This window comes from Urocitellus parryii, chromosome X, assembly GCF_045843805.1.
Source record: "Urocitellus parryii isolate mUroPar1 chromosome X, mUroPar1.hap1, whole genome shotgun sequence".
NCBI classification, from domain to species: Eukaryota; Metazoa; Chordata; class Mammalia; order Rodentia; family Sciuridae; genus Urocitellus; species Urocitellus parryii.
The window spans coordinates 62707842-62726790 of record NC_135547.1 but is presented as its reverse complement, the minus strand read 5'-3'; the positions used below and the strand labels follow the sequence as shown (position 1 = coordinate 62726790).

Here is an 18949-nt window from a genome sequence, read left to right as displayed (position 1 = left end):
ATACCCAGGCATAAAGACAAAAGCATGGAACACAGACCACTCCAATTCAGTCCCGAGCACTCCCCAATCCCCTCCACTCCACTGATCCCTCTTCAGTCCCTTTATAGTTTACGTTTTAAAAATTAGTGTCTGTTTCAGTCAGATTTTTTGCTGCTGTGACTAAAAAATCCAACAAGAACAATTATAGAGGAGGACAAGTTTATTTTGGGGCTCACATTTCATAGATCTTGGTCCATAGACAGCTGGCTCTATTCCTCAGGGGCTCCAGGTGAGGCTGAACATCATGGCAGAAGTGTGTGGTGGAGGGAAGCAGCTTAGAAAGTGATCAGAAAGGTGATCAGAAAGCAGAGAAAGAAACTCCACTCAATAGTTACAAAATATATACCCCAAAGGTATACCACAAGATCTTTTTCCTCCAGCTACACCCTGCCTGCCTTCAGCTACCAGTTAATTCCATCAGGAAATTAATTTACTGATTGGGTTAAGAGTCTCATAACCCAATCATTTCTCCTATAAACCTTCTTCTATTGTCTCACACATGATCTTTTCAAGTACACCTCACATCCAAACCATAACAGTGTCTTGTGGATACACCCCAGGCTGGGACCCAATGTGCCACATACATGCATGCGCATACAAAAGTCTGATCAGATTCTTTCCATTATTTCCTTTTCCTGTTCCTTCTTCCTCCTCCTCAATTTCCTTTTTCTCCTCTACTGAGCTATCTATTATTCTGATGAAATTCCCTCTCCTTTTATCCATTTCTCTATTGCTTTTCTAAAAGAAAGAAAGAAAAAAAATGATAATTTTGTACTATTTTGTAAAGTCATATTTGGAGGAATTCTGGAGGCTACTAATCATCAACATTTTGGCTAAAAGCTAATTACCCTTTACCTGTCTTCCTATTTGGGGGAGGGTACTGGTGATTGAACCCAGAGGAACTTTACCAGTGAATTACATCCCCAGCCCCTTTGTTATTTCTTATTTTGAAACAGAGTCTCACTAATTTACATCAAGCCTCGCTAAGTTGCTGAGGCTGGATTTGTTTTCTTTTTCTTTCTTTTTCTGGTTCTTCTTAGTTTTGCATGACAGTAGAATCCATTTTGACATAATTATAAAAGTATGGAATATATCTTGTTCTAATTCAGTCCCCAGTACCTCCCTTTCCCCACTGCTTCCTTCTCTTTACTGATCTTTCTGCCATTTAAATTAATTTTTTAAATTAATTTCTTTTGGGTATACATGATGGTGAAGTATGAATATACATTGTGATATATTCATATATGTACATAGGAATGTTATGTCAGATTCATTCCATCTGACATATTTCATCTGTCTTTATTTCATCTTTTCTCCCTCCCCTTTATTCCCCTTTGTCTACTACTTAGAACTTCTATTCTTTTTTTTTTTTTGATCCCCTACCTTATTGTGTTTTAGTTTTCCACATATCAGAGAAAACATTCAACCTTTATCTTATGGGGACTGACTTTTTTCACTTATCATGGTAGTCTCCAGATCCATCCATTTACTGGCAAATGCCATAAAGTCATTCTTCTTTTTAAGGCTGAGTAATATTCCATTGTGTATATATACCACTTTTTCTTTATGCATTCATCTGTTGAAGGGCACCTAGATTGGTTCCATAGCTTAGCTATCATGAATTGTGCTGCTATAAACATTGATGCAGCTGCATCACGTAGTATGATGATTTTAATTCTTTAGGATAAATACCAAGGAGTGATATAGCTGGGTCATGTGGTGGTTCCATGCCTAGTATCTTGTGGAACCTCCATACTGATTTTCATAGTGGTTGTGCTAATTTACAATCTCACCAACAGTGTAAAAGTGTTCCTTTTTTTCTACATCCTCTCCAGTGCTTGTTATTTTTTGTATTCTTGATGACTGCCATTCTAACTGTATGAAATTGTAGTGTAGTTTTTATTTGCATTTCCTAATTTTTTCATATATTTCTTGCCATTTGTATTTCTTGTTTTGAGAAATGTCTGTTTAATTCATTTGTCTATATATTAATTGGATTATCTGATTTTTTGATGTAAAGTTTTTTGAATTCTTATATATTCTAGATATTAATCCTCTGTAAGAAGAATAATGAGCAAATATTTTTCCCATTCTGTAGGTTCTCAGTTCATATTCCTATTTGTTTCCTTTCTTTTACAGAAACATTTTAATTGATGCCATACCATTTCCTAACGCTTGGTATTGTTTCCTGAGCTTTAGGGGTCCTATTGAGGAAGTTACTGCCTATGCCTATATGCTGGAGGGCTTACCCTGTGTTTTCTTTTGGGAGTTGCATAGTTTCTGTTCTAATTTCTTCTATTCTCTAGGTTCTTTCTTAATGCTCTTGACTGATTCCTTTGCTGTGAAGAAGCTTTTTAATTTGGTGTTATCACATTCATTAATTTTTTAAAACTTTTAATTCTTCTGCTTTAGGAGTCTTGTTAAAGAAATCATTTCCTGAGCTGATGTGTTGGGGTATTGGGCCTGCATTTTCTTCTAGTAGATTCAGGGTTTCTGGTCTAATATTAGGTCCTTGATTCACTTTGAGTTGAGTTTTGTGCAGTGTGAGAGGTAGGGGTTAAATTTCATTCTACTTCATATGGATTTCTAGTTTTTCCTGCACCATTTTTTTTAAAAGGCTACCTTTTCTCCAAAGTATATTTTTGGAGCTTTTGTCAAGTATGAGGTAACTATATTTTTGTGGGTTTATCTCTGTAATTTCTATTCTTTTCCATTAGTCTTCATACCTGTTCTGTTGCCAATACCATGCTGATTTTTTTTTTTTTTTACCATTTCTCTGTTATATTTTGAAGTCTAGTATTGTGATGTGAGGCTATTCTTGAACTTGCAAACCTCCTGCCTCCACCTTCCAAGTCCCTGGGATTAACAGTGTGTGCCACCATGCCTGACTCTAATTTTTATTATGATTATTTTCCTTATTTGTTTTAAAAGTCTACATTTATTAATTGCTGAATCATATTAACATTATGCCTAGTTTAAAGTTTTTCTCCACCAAATTGTTTCAAACAAATTACTTCATCTTATTTTACTGGAAAATCTCAATGTGCAAAATACTTTTTCTGATCTTGAGGTGCCCCTGTACATAACTGTGTATGTGTCACGAGGTCTATGTTCTCGAACAACCTAGTTGTTTTGTGTGTGAATCAGCTTCATCGTGCCAGGAGACTAAATTTGAGGCAAGCAGATCTAGAATTGCATAGATTAAAGTTTACTGGGGAACTTACTGACAGAGGCATGGGCCTGGGTGGAAGTAAGCCCAGCTGGATCACCACAATTTGGTTTAGAAGGAAGCGGATACATATGGGTTAGGACAAAGGTGACTTCATCTTAACTGGAATGTACCTGATTTGACTTAAGTTAATATCAAATAGGCACATTCCTAGAGTCACAATTCAGTTGTAAATCTCTCCATACAATTCTAACAGTTTTGCATGTTTACAATTTGCTGGAAAACTAAACAAAAATAACTGATTAGGGCTACTTTGGGGAAATCATAGTAATTATCAAGATGGCTGCAGTCATGCCAAATTGAATCCATGCATTCCACCCCCTGTAATCAGCTTTTACCATCTCACATGCCCCCCTCTTCCTCAATGTGCTCTGAGCCTGTGGAGGGTATTATTGTTTTGTAGGTGGTATTTTGAGGCCATTTATGTAGCTTGTATGCAGAATTTATAGCAGAAGTAGAGGCACCTGCACCAAATAAGAGACAAGTTGGGCAAATGAAAATAATTAATTTTCTAACCAGAATCCCAAGGAGCCAATGACTTGATATTTCTCCTAGAGAAGGTACAAAATCAGAAAATGTATTAACTTCTGTTTCCACAGGTTCTAGGGAAAACATTGAAAATAGCAAAATCATAGCTATATATGGAAAAACAAATGCTTTGCAAAGACTTCTAAAGTTAAGCCTGTTCCATCCAGCAAGACAATACTGGTAGCATTATCTGTGTTAGACAATACAGCAGTTGCATCTGGGCATTGATGGGGTGGAATTAACAACACATGTTGGTCAACAGGATGAGTCCATGAGTGTTTCCTAAAATGAATGACGAAATGGCATGCCCAACCAGGAGGCCAACTGTAGTGCCCTGAGGTATTTTCGTTAGACCACTAAAAGAATAAGCCCATGATCTGAGGTCCAGAGTTCAACAGGACCAATGGGGATAGAATTAGGAGGGCCAGAGTCACCTCACACTATAGCCCTAAACTGCCAACATATCCAGGAAGATCAAGCCACTGAATTATCTCCTCTCCTTGACTTAATATATCCTGTGTTTGAAATACCATCACTTTCTGTCCATGTGTCAACACTGGCAGTACTGCATATGAATGCAGAGATTGAACTCAGATTTTTTGGAGTAGGAGCCTGAGCCTCCAGGTGCTTATAAGTGGCAGGCATGCCACATGTATGGGTATTTAAATTTATTAATACTTTTTCAAGGATTTCAGCACAGCTGGCCAAGGTGGGATTTGCCTACTAAGGCCCATATATTTTGCTTTAGTGAACTATTCTTTCTTTTCACCAACACTGCTACTTGAGGATTAAATGGCATATAAAGTACCATGACACACATGTTTGGGCCTAATTCTGGACACCATATCCTGTGAAATGAGTGCTCTGGCCGCTGTCAATCTGGGGCAGGTTCCTGTACATCATACTTCATTCTCAAGACCTTTGAAATAACAATTTGTTAAGAAATGCTTACATAAGGCCAGTAGACCATTGTTCACTTGCCATTGTGCAATCCACAATGTAAGGTCTTGGTACACTGCCCAATTATCAGTACAAACAACCAGTGGACATGACTCATATGTTACTACCAGGCATACCACCAATAGCTCTGCCCATTTGTTATTCATGTTTTGCTCCATCTCAAAGCAGATAGAATCAGTGGCAGGTTTACTGCAGCAAGAATTCAGAAAATTGAGTTTCCTCTACTAGACCCAACTGTATACCAAACATTCTCAGTTATAGAGCCCAAACCCTCTTTCACTTGTGAGATCATAGGCACTATAGTGACAATTTGGTTTAGCAGTTTTACAGGTAATCAGGCCCAACACCATCTACAGTGCAGGAGTCAATAAACTATTGTATGCTGCACAGCTTTGTTGTAAATACACATGCCATTATTTAGAGTAGGAATCTGGCACTATAGTGGGTTCAAGTCAGTAATGTAGGCCATCCAAAAGTTTTCTCTATCACCAGAGAAAATTTGATCAGTAGCTCCATCTGTAGTGGCATTGTGCACTGCTAGAAACTGCTGTTTTAAAGGTGTACATCTAGTGTCAGCTCCTTTCCAGAGCTGTGACCAAAAACTTAGTGGTAGCTTTTATCTTTGTTGTCTTTGCCAGAGAGCCCAACTCATACCATCCGCTATATAAATGACATCTAACTACATTGGCACATCTAGGTGTAGCCATTGAGATAGGTGAAGAATTGAGATAGGTGAGGTCTGCCAATAGTCCAGGAGTCTGACAAAAACCTGTACATTTTTGTCAGGGAATGGGGAGAGTCTGCACTTAATCTGCCATGGTGCTAATAGTAAAATTGGCCTTACCTCACCAGACCACCAACCCTACAAATTGCATGGATAGTCCAGGGCCTTGAATATTAAGATTGCCAGCCTATTTTATCTGATATAGGTGAGTACACATTGTACTGTGTCCTGTGACAGAATGTAACCTTTACCACTTAATGTTTTAGTCAGCCTTTTCTCCACTGTGACCAAAAAGAGCTGACAAGAATAATTAGAGGAGAAAAAATTTATTTCCAGGCTCATGGTTTCAGAAGACCATAGATAGGGCTCCATTCCTCGGGACCCTAGATGAGGCAGAACACCATGGCAGAAGAGTTTCATGGAGCAAACTAACTCAAGAGATGACATTCAAGAAGCAGAGAGAAACTCCACTCACCTTATACAGAATATATGCACCAAGGGCATGGCCCCATTGACCAACCTCTTCCAGTCACAAGTACCTGCCTTCAGTTACCACTCAGTTAATCCCTACAAGGGGATTAATTCACTGATTGTGTTAAGGCTTCCGTAAACCAATCATTTTACCTCTAAGCTTTTTTTCATTGTCTCACATATGAGCTTTTGGTGTATACCTAACATCCAAATCATAACATTCCACTCATGGCCCCCAAAAGCTCATGACCATCTCACAGTGCAAAATACATTTACTCCATTTCCAAGAGTCCCCATTAATGTCAACAGTTGCAAGATTTTCCAAAAGTCAAAGTCCAAAGATTCACTGAGATTCAAGGCAAACTCTCAGTGTGAGCCCTGTAAAAATCAAAAGTAAGTTACATATATCCTATATATAAAGGCACGTAGTAAACATTTCCATGCGACAAGGAGTTGTAGGAGCATAGAATTAAGGCATGGGACAAAGCAAGACCAAAATCCAGCTGAGCAAACAATTCCTGTATTTTCATGTTCAGAATCTGGAGCACAAGGCACCTTAATGTTCTTTCCAAAGGGCTTGTGTAGCTCTGCCCTTACTGTTTTACTTGTTTCCACATACCTGACCTTTCTGATGGCTTGTTTCTGATTGATTTCTGCAGCATTTCTTGGCAGATGTTCTACTGTACTACAATTTCTTAATCTTGGGGATTTCCACAGTACCTTCAGCTTCCTCCTCATATTTCCATTCATCTCCCTATCTGCCTGCAGGGCTGCCTGCAGGAACTCTGACCCTGCTGCACTTTGCCTGGCCTCCCAGGCATTCCTTTGAAATCTCAGTGGAAGCCTCCATGACCCCTATCTCTAGCAACCCGCATCCTGCTGAACCAGCACTACATGGTTGCCACCAAAGTCTCCAGCCATTTCTAGCAGTAACCAGGCCTCCAGGAACTGTGACTTCAGTAGCCTCTGAGTGTCTGGATAGCTGAACATGGTGAAACAACTTCCTAGGCCATCCTGTGCAAGCCAGACACCCCAATGGTCTCTTGTCAAGAGAATTTTGTGTTCACTCCCTTGAGCCTGAGGTGGACTTGGTCTTGAGAATTCCTAAGATACACTCAAGACATCTTTCTTATTGTCTCTGGGCAAAGTCTTTAAAATTTCTTTAGTGGCAATAATATCTCTAATAACTGCAACTCCCTTAGCCCCACCTTTCAAGTCCAATTATTCAAATCTTTCTGCTCCTGAATATCACAATAAACTTGGCTAAAAGCCACTAGCAATATCTATGCCATGCCTAAACACTATGCTGCTTAGAAATTTCTTCTGCCATATTAAGAGTCTATCACTTTCAAAGTGAGCTAAGGCTGATTTAAGTCTTAAGAATGTCTCAGGAAAAGGGCAAAACATAGACAAGTTTTTTTTTTTTTTTTTTTTTTTTTTTGCCAGAACATAACATGAATGGCCTCTTTCAATTACCAATAGGGTACTCCTTCTTTAATGTCAACACTTTTATTGATGTTCTAATCTGCCCAGCTCTAATCTCTGAGCCTACCCCATAAAAGTCCCGACCCCCATGCCTGTTTTGCCCCTCTCATCTATAGAGAGATGTACTTTTATTTGTGAGAGGTGACAAATAAACTCTCATGTGTATCTCTGCCTGGTCTCCATCTTTCATTCCTCAATCGCCTGCCTCCCGGTTCCTTGATTTACTTTCACATATAGAGCACAATGTTTTGTATCTCTGGTTGTATACTAAGTATATTCACACCATTCGTGTTTTCATACATGTACTTATTAGGGTAATGATGTCCATCTCATTCAACCATTTTTCTTCCCCCATGCCCCCTCCCTTCCCCTCCCACCCCTTTGTCCTATCTAGAGTTCATCTAATCCTCCCATGCTCCCCCTCCCAACCCCATTATCAATCAACCTCCTTACATCAGAGAAAACATTTGGCATTTGTTTTTTTGCCGTTTTTTTTTTTGATTGACTAACTTCACTTAGCATTTTATTTTCCAACTCCTTCCACTCACTTGCAAATACTACGATTTTATTATCTTTTATTGCTGAGTAATATTCCATTGTGTATATGTGCCACACTTTCTTTATCCATTCATCAACTGAAAGGCATATAGATTGGTTCCACAGTTTAGCTATTGTGAATTGTGCTGCTGTAAACACTGATGTGGCTGTGTACCTATAGTATGCTGCTTTTAAGTCCTTTGGGTATAGACCTAGGAGTGGGATAGCTGGGTCAAAAGGTAGTGCCATTCCAGGTTTTCCAAGGAATATCCATATCTAGTCAGGTTTTTAACCTCTGTGACCAGAAAGACTTGACAAGGTGAGGAGGAAAAGTTTATTTGGGGGCTCATGGTTTCAGAAATCTCAGTCCATGGAGAGCAAGTTGCATTCCTTGGAGTCTGAGATGAGGAAGAATATCATCGTGGAAGAGTGTGGTGGCAGTATTTCTCATTATCAAATTCATTTCCTGTCTGAGAAATGCTATACCCTTCTATGTTACAGTCTCATTTTCTGGGCAGTCACACACAATGTAGTGGTTTAGAAATGTTTGCAATATCTAGCAATTCTGTAGCATAGTATTATTCTGGACAGTTATAGTTTCTTGAATTGGAGATCCCCCCACCCCACAACTGCATATGCTGTGCTTTTGCTTTGTGTTGCATTAATGGTCAAGAAAAAATCAAAGCTCACAGGCAGGAGGAGGAGTACCTCTCCTCTTTTACTTCAAAGTCAGATTCTTCCTCAACCTCCTTCTCCCAGGGATTGGAATTCTTTGCATCTCCTTCTGATCTTGAGATAACATCTCTCACCTATTTACTATTCCAATTCTTCCTCCTATTACACAAGGGACAAGCTGGGGTTTCAATTTTGTTTTTTCTTTTTCTCGGCCAGGTTATAGACTAAGAGGAAGAGAGATGCATTTCTCTTTCACGTTGTAACTTGTCTATTTATATTTTATTCACTATCATCTGGCCAAACCATATATTAAATATATTTAGTAATAAAATATATTTATTTTATTACATGTATGAAAACACAAATGGTGTGAATATACTTTGTACACAACCAGAGATATGAAAAATTGAGCTCTATATAGATGGCCAAATGACTGCCCAAAATAATGACCATCCCACTGCAGTGGAAAGAAAGTACCCTTTCTTTTCAGGTTAGGATAAGTGACATTGAACAAACAGATGCTCTGAACCCAGTTGAGGTATCCCTGTACTCATGCAGAAGGCTGCAGATATTTAATATGAGATACTCCTCATCCAAAGGAATTATGTGACCAACTTGGAACTTCTCATACAGATGCTTTCATCCCCTTTCCCATTTCATATTCTTCCTCACTGGGTTGCCAATTCTTCCAAAATAACCCAGTTCTTATATGTGAATACTGGATACAAGGTGACCTGAGACCGAGGAAAGAGAGAAAAACAAATCTCAGATTGCATAAAGTGAAATGCATTGGGGGACTTAATGACAGAACCATGGACCTGGTCTGCGGCAAGACCAAGTGGATCCACTCAATTTGGATCAGAAGGAGGGGCATAGGTTAGACAAAAATGACCTTATTTGAATTGGATGTACATGGTTCATCTTAAGCTAATATACATACTCAGACACATTCCAGGAGTCAGAGTTCAGTTGTAAAATTCACCATACCACTCTAACAGTTTTGCCTAATTATAGTTTACTAGGAAACTATGTAGGAAAAAATAAGATTAATCTGGAGCAATCATGGTGGCTGCTCAAGTTGGCTGCAATCTTGTCAAGCTAGACCCATACAGTCTACATAGTGACAAGGGATAATTTTTATTACTAAATATATTTAATATATTGTTTGGATCAGTTGTTTTAACATTATCAATCAGAGTTAGACATTAATAAATCAGGATTAAATATATCAAACTATATGACATAATCATTTTAAAATCTTAAAATATTTTAATAACATTTCTTAAATTTACCAAAGACACATATACCACCACCACTATCCATGATATGACACACAGATCTCTCACACATACATACACACACGTACACACATGAACACACAGATGTTCCAAATAAAAAAGTTAAAAAAGCCAAATTGAAAGTATATTTGAAGATAGACAACTTAATAATCATTCTTCCTTTTTCATGCCTGGCCACTTACTGTTCCTCAGTAAATCCTATTGGTTATCTTTAAAAAGATAACAGAAATCAACCACTTCTCATCTCCATCTTCACTGCTCTCATCCTGCCCAAAGCTGTCATCATCTCTTGCCTAGATTACTGAATATCTTTGTGATCTTTCTCCTTGTTTCTCCATGGAAAAAGATCTTTTAGCCTACAGTCTACTTTCAATTCAAAATCCCAATGAAATTTCTCCCAGAAATATAAAAAAATCTGAAATTCATATGGAAACCCAATAGCCAAAGTAATCTTGAGCAAAAAAGAACAAAGCTGGAGATATCATACTACCTGACTTCAAAATTTACTACAAACCTATACCAATCAAAACGGCATAGTCAGATTAGAACCCAACTTCTTTAACAAGACTTCTAAAGTGCAAGAAATAAAATCAAGAATTAATAAATGGGATGGATTCAAACTAAAAAGTTTCTTCTCAGCAAAAGAAACAATAAGGTAAAGAGAGAACCTACATTTTGGGAGTAAATTTTTGCCACACTCACATCAGATAGAGCACTAGTCTCCAGAATATATAAAGAACTGGAAAAACTTAATACCAAACAAACAACCCAATCAATAAATGGGCTAAAGAACTGAACAAATACTTCTCAGAAGAAGATATACATTCAATCAACATATATGAAAAAATGTTCAACATCTCTAGCAATTAGAGAAATGCAAATCAAAACTACTCTAAGATTTCATCTCACTCCAGTCAGGAAGGGAGCTATTAAGAAAACAGACTACAATAACTGCTGGTGGGGATGTGGGGAAAAGGCACACTTATACATTTCTGTTGGGACTGCAAATCGGTGCAACCAATCTGGAAAGCAGTATGGAGATTCCTTAGAAAAACTTGGAATGGAACCACCATTTGACCCAGCTATCCCACTCCTTGGTCTATACCCAAAGGACTTAAAAGCAGCATAATATTGTAACACACCCACATCAATGTTTATAGCAGCTCAATTCACAATAGCTAAACTGTAGAAGCAACCTAGATGCCCTTCAATAGATTAATGGATAAAGTAACTGTGAGATATATATATATATATATATATATATATATATATATATACAATGGAATATTACTCAGCATTAAAAGAGAATAAAATTATGACATTTGCAGGTAAATAGATGGAGTTGGAGGATATCATGCTAATCAAAGTAAGCCAATTCCCAAAACCAAAGGCTGAGTTTCGTCTCTGATAAGTGGCTGCTGATCCATAGTAGTGGGGGACATGTGAAAAATGGAGGAGCTTTGATTGGGCAAAGGTGTGGAGGGGGCATGGGGGCAGTAAAGATGGTGGAATGAGATAGACATCATTACCCTAGGTACATGTATGACTGTACATATGATGTGACTCTACATTGTGTACAGAGAAAAGTTGTGCTGCAATTGTGTACAGTGAATCAAAATGCATTCTACTGTCATATATACCTAAGTAAAATAAATTAATTGATATAAGGAACAGCATAGTACTGGCAGGAAAATAGAAACATAGACTAGAACAATGAAAGGAATGGAGACCCCAAAAATAAATCCATGTGTTTGTGGTCAATTCACCTTCAACAATGGTGCCAAGAACACACAGTGGAGAAAGAACTATTGTTTCTTCAATAAATGAAGTTGGAAAAACTGGTTATTCGTATGCAGAATAAATTTAGCTCTTATCTCAAACTATAAAAAAAATCAATGCCTCCAATATTGTTGATTCCCCTTATGGTGTCCTAATTTTCCTTATGCCATAGCAATTCTAAATTTAGTCATTATGTATAAACTACTAATTATGCTTATTTTTGTTTGTCCTTCTCTATTGTATTGTAAACTAATTAACAATATGTACCATTGTTTTATCCAGTAGTTTATCATAAGTGCCTGGAATACTAATTGGCACATAGTAGTCAATAAATGTTGTTGAATGGGTTAAATATTATTGCATAATAGACAATTTCTCTGTGACTCATTCCTAGAATAAATAAAAAAATATATGTTTTTCAAAGTCTTTTTCCAGGAAGAAATTCATGAGTATGGATAATCTATATTTGAAAAATATGGTTTCTCTCTTTAAATGAATGACAATTTGTTACATATTAAAAGTCAAATCATATTAAGTATATGACTACCTATTTGAAGCTGGTAGATGCCTTTTCTTAGAACATCCTAGACAATTAGGGTTATAAAAAAAGATCATGTAATTAGTCCTTTCATGTCAGCCACAATAGTACTACTTGATGTATTGGAACAGCACAATCGAGAAATAGCTTACATAGGAACTGACATATATTCTTCAACTGGGTAATTCCATATGAATTCTGTAGGAGATAGTGAAGCAATCTCTAAATGGAGTACATGAGCAAACCTCTTCATTGGTCACTCCCATTGGTGATATGGCGAAGTCATATTCTCCCACTTTAAAAATTATAGACATTTCTTTTTTTTTCCTTTTTTTTAATTTGTTCTACTTAGTTGTACATGACAGCAGAATGCATTTTCAATTCATTGTACACAAATGGAGCATAACATTTCAATTCTCTGGTTGTAATGAGATAGAGATACACCATTTATGAAATGATACATGTACCTAGGAAAACTACAGAACACTAAAGAAGGAAATTGAAGAAGACCTTAGAATATGGAAAGACATACCATGCTCTTAGACAGGCAAAGTTAATATTGTCAAAATGACCATACTCTCAAAAGTGTTATACAAATTTAATGCAATCCCTATTAAAATCCCAATGGAATTCTTCATAGAACTAGAAAAAGCAAGCATGAAATTCATTTGTAAATATAAGAGACCCAGAATAACCAAAGAAATCCTTAGCAAGAAAAGTGAAGCAGAAGGCATCACAACACTAGACCTTAAACTATACTATAGAGCAACAGTAACAAAAATAGTATGGCATTGGCACCAAAATATATAGACCAATGGTACAAAATAGAAGTCACAGAGACCAACCCACATGAATACAGTTATCTCATACTAGACAAAGGTGCCAGAAACATACATTGGAGAAAAGATAGCCTCTTCAATAAATGGTGTTGAGAAAACTGGAAATCCATATGTAGCAAAATGAAATTAAACCTCTATCTTTCACCATGCACAAAACTCAACTCAAAGTGGATCAAGGACATAGGAATCACAACCAGAGACCCTGAACCTAATATAAAAAAATGTAGGCCCAAATCTTTATCATGTCAGATTAGGCCCCAACTTCCTTAACAAGACTCTTAAAGCACAAGAAATAAATCAAGAATTAATAAATGAGATGGACTCAAACTAAAAAGCTTATTCTCAGCAAAAGAAACAATCATTGGGGTGAAGAGAGAGCTTACAGTATGGGAGCAAATTTTTACCACGTGCACATCAGATAGAGTGCTAATCTCCAGGATATATAAAGAACTGGAAAAACTTAATACCAAAAAAACAAAGAATCCAATAAATGGGCTAAGGAACTGAACACACACTTACCAGAAGAAGATATATATGCAATCATGAAATATATGAAAAATTTGCTCAATGACTTTAGTAATTAGAGAAATACAAATCAAAACTACTCTAAGATTTTATCTCACCCCACTCAGAATGGCAGTTATCAAGAATACAAGCCATGGGCTGGGACTGAGGCTCAGGACTGGGGCTGTGGCTCAGCGGTAGTGCACTTGCCTGGCATGTGTGAGGCACTGGGTTCGATTCTCTGCACCACATATGAATAAATAAAATAAAGATCTATCAATAACTAATATATATTAAAAATACAAGCCATAATAAGTGTTGGAGGGGATGTGAGGAAAAAGATACACTCATACAAATTATAGAAATTTTTATGTGAATATACACCATGCCAGTTTTTAGTCTGTGTACCAGAGAAACAAATTGGCTTTACTTGGCAGAGTTCCATGGCTGTGTGTGTGTGTGTGTGTGTGTATATATATATATTATTTTTTTCTGTGAAATAAAGGAGCAAAATCTGGAGTCATGACAAAAATGGGGGCAGTCATATTCTCACCTTCTCATGTTTCTTCTTGCATTTGCTATAGAGTGGCAAGTAGTATGTAAACCTGCATTCATCTCTGTATGAATGGATGGGGGGTGACACTCAGCCTGCAATTATAGAACTGGTAGCTTAAGCTTCTTTGAAAACTTTTCATAGCCCCAATAATAGATGTAGAACATCCACATTGAATAAAGGTATAAGGTATAAGCAGTGGGTAAATGTGGATATTTTTTTAAAGTATCCTTGAGAAAACCATCCTGATTGAGGGTCTCTCTCTCTCTCTCTCTCTCTCTCTCTCTCTCTCTCTCTCTCTCTCTCACACACACACACACACACACACACACACACACACACACATACACACACCTCTTTTTCAGATGTAACTAAGTGCCACATCTTCATTAGCTAATGGTTGGAAAATCCTGACAGCTTTCAACATGCTGATTCAATGTGTTTAAAACTGTACTTTTAGAATGCTTGCTCAAGTGTAAAATGGGACAACAAATCTCTTGAGGGCCTTAAAGAGAAACCTCATGGTTGAATAACAATGAAATGTTGGATTCACTCAGAGGAGACAAAATGTGTTTTCCCCCTAATTTGTAAGCTTTTTCTATTTCTATTATCTTTAGATGTCCAAACTTCAGAGGCCGGTGGGGAAACTATTGGTTCATGGGAGCTAAATGTGACCAGCTCTGGAATACCCTGGATCTGATTTTAGTAGCAACATTGCCTGGAATAGGATTGGCTTTAATAGTTGGTGTGACAATCCAGACAATCCACTACTGTAAAAAGAAATCGAAGAAGAATTTAGATAATAACCGGTAAGAAATTTGCAAATACCACTGAAAATAATGGGAAATCTCTTGTGAGATCAGCAAATGAATCAAGAAATAATATCATTGACCAAGTATTCAAATGGTACTTTCTCTCATGTTCATCAACATTTAACTAAATTCCAGCAAATTCAGATTAACACTGCCAAACTAGACATATTTTGTTCATGATATAGATATAGAGCAAAAACTGGGAAATCCTTTCCTGCAATAAAAACCTAAAAAACAAGTGTAATTCCAAAATAATTGTCCTATCTCAATGCTTTCCTTCCACCTAGGCAGTATGTGTGTTCATACAGAATCGGGGTGAGGGGAGGGAGGCTGCTGTGCCAGTACTTCCTATTTAGTCCCAAATCCCAGCAGCAATGACAGAAATGGAAAGAGGAATCCAATAGATTTCTCTGTAATCTAATTCTATCTTGGGTAAGTCTCTTCACCTCACTGGGCTTTAATTTCTCCATCTATAAAGTAGGGATGGTTATAATCATGACTATTCACTTCTCATAGAGGATGAGAATAATACTGAGAGCAGCAGTCATTTGTTGAGGGTTTATTATGTGTTTCAGTCTGGACTGCAAATGTTTTACATTTAACAATCGATGTATTCCTCTCAACAATACGACTAAATACTGATAAAAATTATTGAGGTCCAAAGAAATCTAAAATTTGGCCAAGGTCACAGGAATAAATCTAAATACTAGAACTAGGTCCATGGTATGCTATGAAATCTAATTAGATAAAACAGTGTTTTGAAAGCTGCAATGCCCTGCTTAATTCCCTTTATTTCTTTTTTTAAAAGTAAACTGTACTCTTTTTACTTTTCACTGCCTTAAAATGATAAAGATATGATGTGTAAGTACCAATAGAGTAAAATATCCTAAATTTTATGTCAGTTAATTCAAATTGGCATCAAGTTTAAAGTAGTGACAAGATAATGTCACCATCTATGTATTAAAAGAACAGGTTGAAATATTTATTTAAAATTTAAAGTGTCTGTTACTATTAGCCCCAAATGCCTAAGAATAGGCTTGCAATTTATAATAAAGTCATTAGTTTGAACAGCCTTAGATATTTGTCTCTAAGGGAAGAGAGAAAAACTCCATTTCATCATTTCAAAATCATAATTCTTTCGCACCATTATTCCATGTTCTTTAAAGCACCATGATATATATATATATAAATGCTAATACATTTAATTTTATAGGTTTACATCAATTTGAAGAATTTCATAATTTCATATCACCATTTGACATAGATTTATAACCCCCCAAGACAGTAAAGAATCATCTTAATTAGAAAACATACTTGTAAACACTCTAAAACTAGTTTTTGTAGTTTTCCTATGGCAAAGTTTTCTTTTACTTTTTTTAATTGCTTTTATTTTTTAAATGCATGTCAGTGGAATGCATCACAATTCTTATTACACATATAGAACACGATTTTTCATATCCCTTTTTATATATAAATATGTTCACAACAATTCATGTCTTCATACGTGTACTTTGGATAATGATGTCCATCACATTCCACCATCATTGCTAACCCCCTGCCCTGTCTCTTCTCCTCCCACCCCTCTGCCCTGTCTAGAGTTTGTCTATTCTTCCCATGCTCCCTCTCCCTATCCCACTGAGAATCAGCCTCCTTATATCAAAGAAAACATTCAGCATTTGTTTTTTTTGGAGTTGGATAACTTCACTTAGCATTATCTTCTCTAACTCTGTCCGTTTACCTGCAAATGCCATGATTTTATTCTCTTTTATTGCTGAGTAATATTCCACTGTGTATATATGCCACATTTTTTAATCCATTCATCTACTGAAGGGCATCTAGGTTGGTTCCTCATTTTAGCGATTGTGAATTGTAGTGCTATAAACATTGATGTGGCTGTGCCCCTGTAGTATGCTGTTTTTAAGTCCTTTGGGTATAGACCGAGGAGAAGGATAGCTGGGTCAAATGATGGTTCCATTCCAAGTTTTCCAAGTAATCTCCATACTGCTTTCCATATTGGCTGCACCAATTTGCAGTCCCACCAACAGTGTATGAGTGTACCTTTTTCCCCAAATCCTCACCAGAACTTATTGTTGTTTGTCTTTATAATAGCTGCCATTTTTTTTATACAACAGTTTTTTTTTTATTCCAATTCTCTCACTTCTACTGACTTGCTGTGACTGAGTGGATCCCTCTGGTAGTTTCCTTGTTAATAGAAAATGGAGTAGACAAAAGGGAATGAAGGGAAGGGCGGGGAGATGGGAAAAGGAAAGAGCAGAAAAAAATCTGATAACTTTCCTATGTACATATATGAATATAACACAGTTAATCTTAACAACATGTACATTCACAAGAAATATAAAAAATAACTGGGTAAATAGCATAACTATTAGTAGAGGAAAAGGAGCAGGGGTTGGGGGAGAGAAGGGAAAGGAGAAATACAGGGGATTGAATTAGAATAAAATATATTCCTTGCTTGTATAAATATACCAAAACTTATTCTACTGTCATGTACAATGAAAAGAACCAATAAAAAGAAAAAAAGAGGGCCTGAGGTTGTGGCTCAGAGGTAGAGTACTCACCTAGCATGTACAAGGCCCTGGGTTCGATCCTCAGCACTACATTAAAAAAAATAAAATAAAGATATGTGTCCACCTATAAGTAAAAAATAAATATAAAAAAATTTTAAAAAAAGAAAGAGAGGTAATACATATTCTACTTTCTCATAGTTTTGAGATCCAAATGAAATAATTAATGGGAAAATGCATTAAGAAGCAAAGGTAAGGGCTGGGGTTTGTGGCTCAGCAGTAGAGCGCTCATCTAGCATGTGCAAGGCCCTGGGTTCGATCCTCAGCACCACATAAAAATAAATAAAATAAAGGTATTGTTTCCAACTACAACCAAAAAATAAATATTATAAAAGAAGCAAAATGGGAAGCTTGATTATAAATCAGGATAATAGAAGTGTTCCCAAAATTTTGGGCTGATTTATACGCTTATTGAATAAAAATTGAGCTGCCTTATTTTATTTCAATTAAATACATTATAATTTGAGCTCCTTTGTATTTTCTCCATCATTCTATGAATTGTTACTTGACAAAGTGAATCCAAACATACTCTGGGATATTGCTTAGTATAATGGATAAAGTAAAATTCATCAAACTACTAAGAGTGGGGCTCATGAATGTGTTTTATGGGAATTTTCTTAAAATTTCTCAGCCTCAGGTTTCTCATCTTCAAAATATAATTAACTCCTAGACTTTTTGTAAGTATTCAAAGAAGATAATGTAACTCTTTTGAAATAACCTGGTGTCTCAAATTAGCTTTCAATTGCATGAAAATAAGATGGATGGATCGAGGGTTGAATAGATGAACAGATACATTTTAAAACATGTATAGTAAAAATGGTGGAATATATATTAGCATTCACTGTAAAATTCTTTCAACTTTGATTTATGCTTAAAAGTATTTAAAATAAAATTTTGGATAAAGTCAGTTCATGTTAAGTTTCCCACAAATTTTAACTATTGTTTTTGCTTTCTCATGGTTACAGTCTTAAAACTCAAACAAACATCCTGTATTGTCAAAAAAGTTCATTAAACAAGTGATTTACAGACAATTAAGCAACTGCTCTATCTTTATTGTGTGTTTTATCCTTTTAATATTTCAGAGAACAGAAGAGTTTGTCTGGACTTCGACCTCAGCATAATTCTGCATATGCTTTCGAAACTAATTTGAGGCCTCCTCAACCTGATCAAGACCAGGTAAATACTGAAACCCATTTAACAAATGAACTAAATTTACAGAAGACATTAGAGAGAAAAACCTTGGATAAATAAAAAGAAACTTGGAGATTAAAGCAGTAGTCAGAGAGAATAGCATGGAGTATTATCTGAAGATCAAATTACGCAAATATGGAATGGTTGATGTCAGGATATACACAAGAGTAGAGGCCAAGCCTGGGGCAATTACACTGTGAAT

At 36.4% G+C, this 18949-nt stretch overlaps 1 protein-coding gene across 1 annotated transcript in view; it reads left to right on the top strand.

Moving 5' to 3' along the window:
• LOC113199933 (uncharacterized) overlaps positions 1-18949 on the top strand; it is a 95460-nt gene that overhangs the window by 3494 nt on the left and 73017 nt on the right. The window contains exons 3-4 of the mRNA XM_026413119.1: positions 14777-14968; positions 18639-18732. Coding sequence (XP_026268904.1) covers positions 14777-14968; positions 18639-18732 — 286 coding nt within the window. The remainder of the gene's footprint in view (positions 1-14776; positions 14969-18638; positions 18733-18949) is intronic.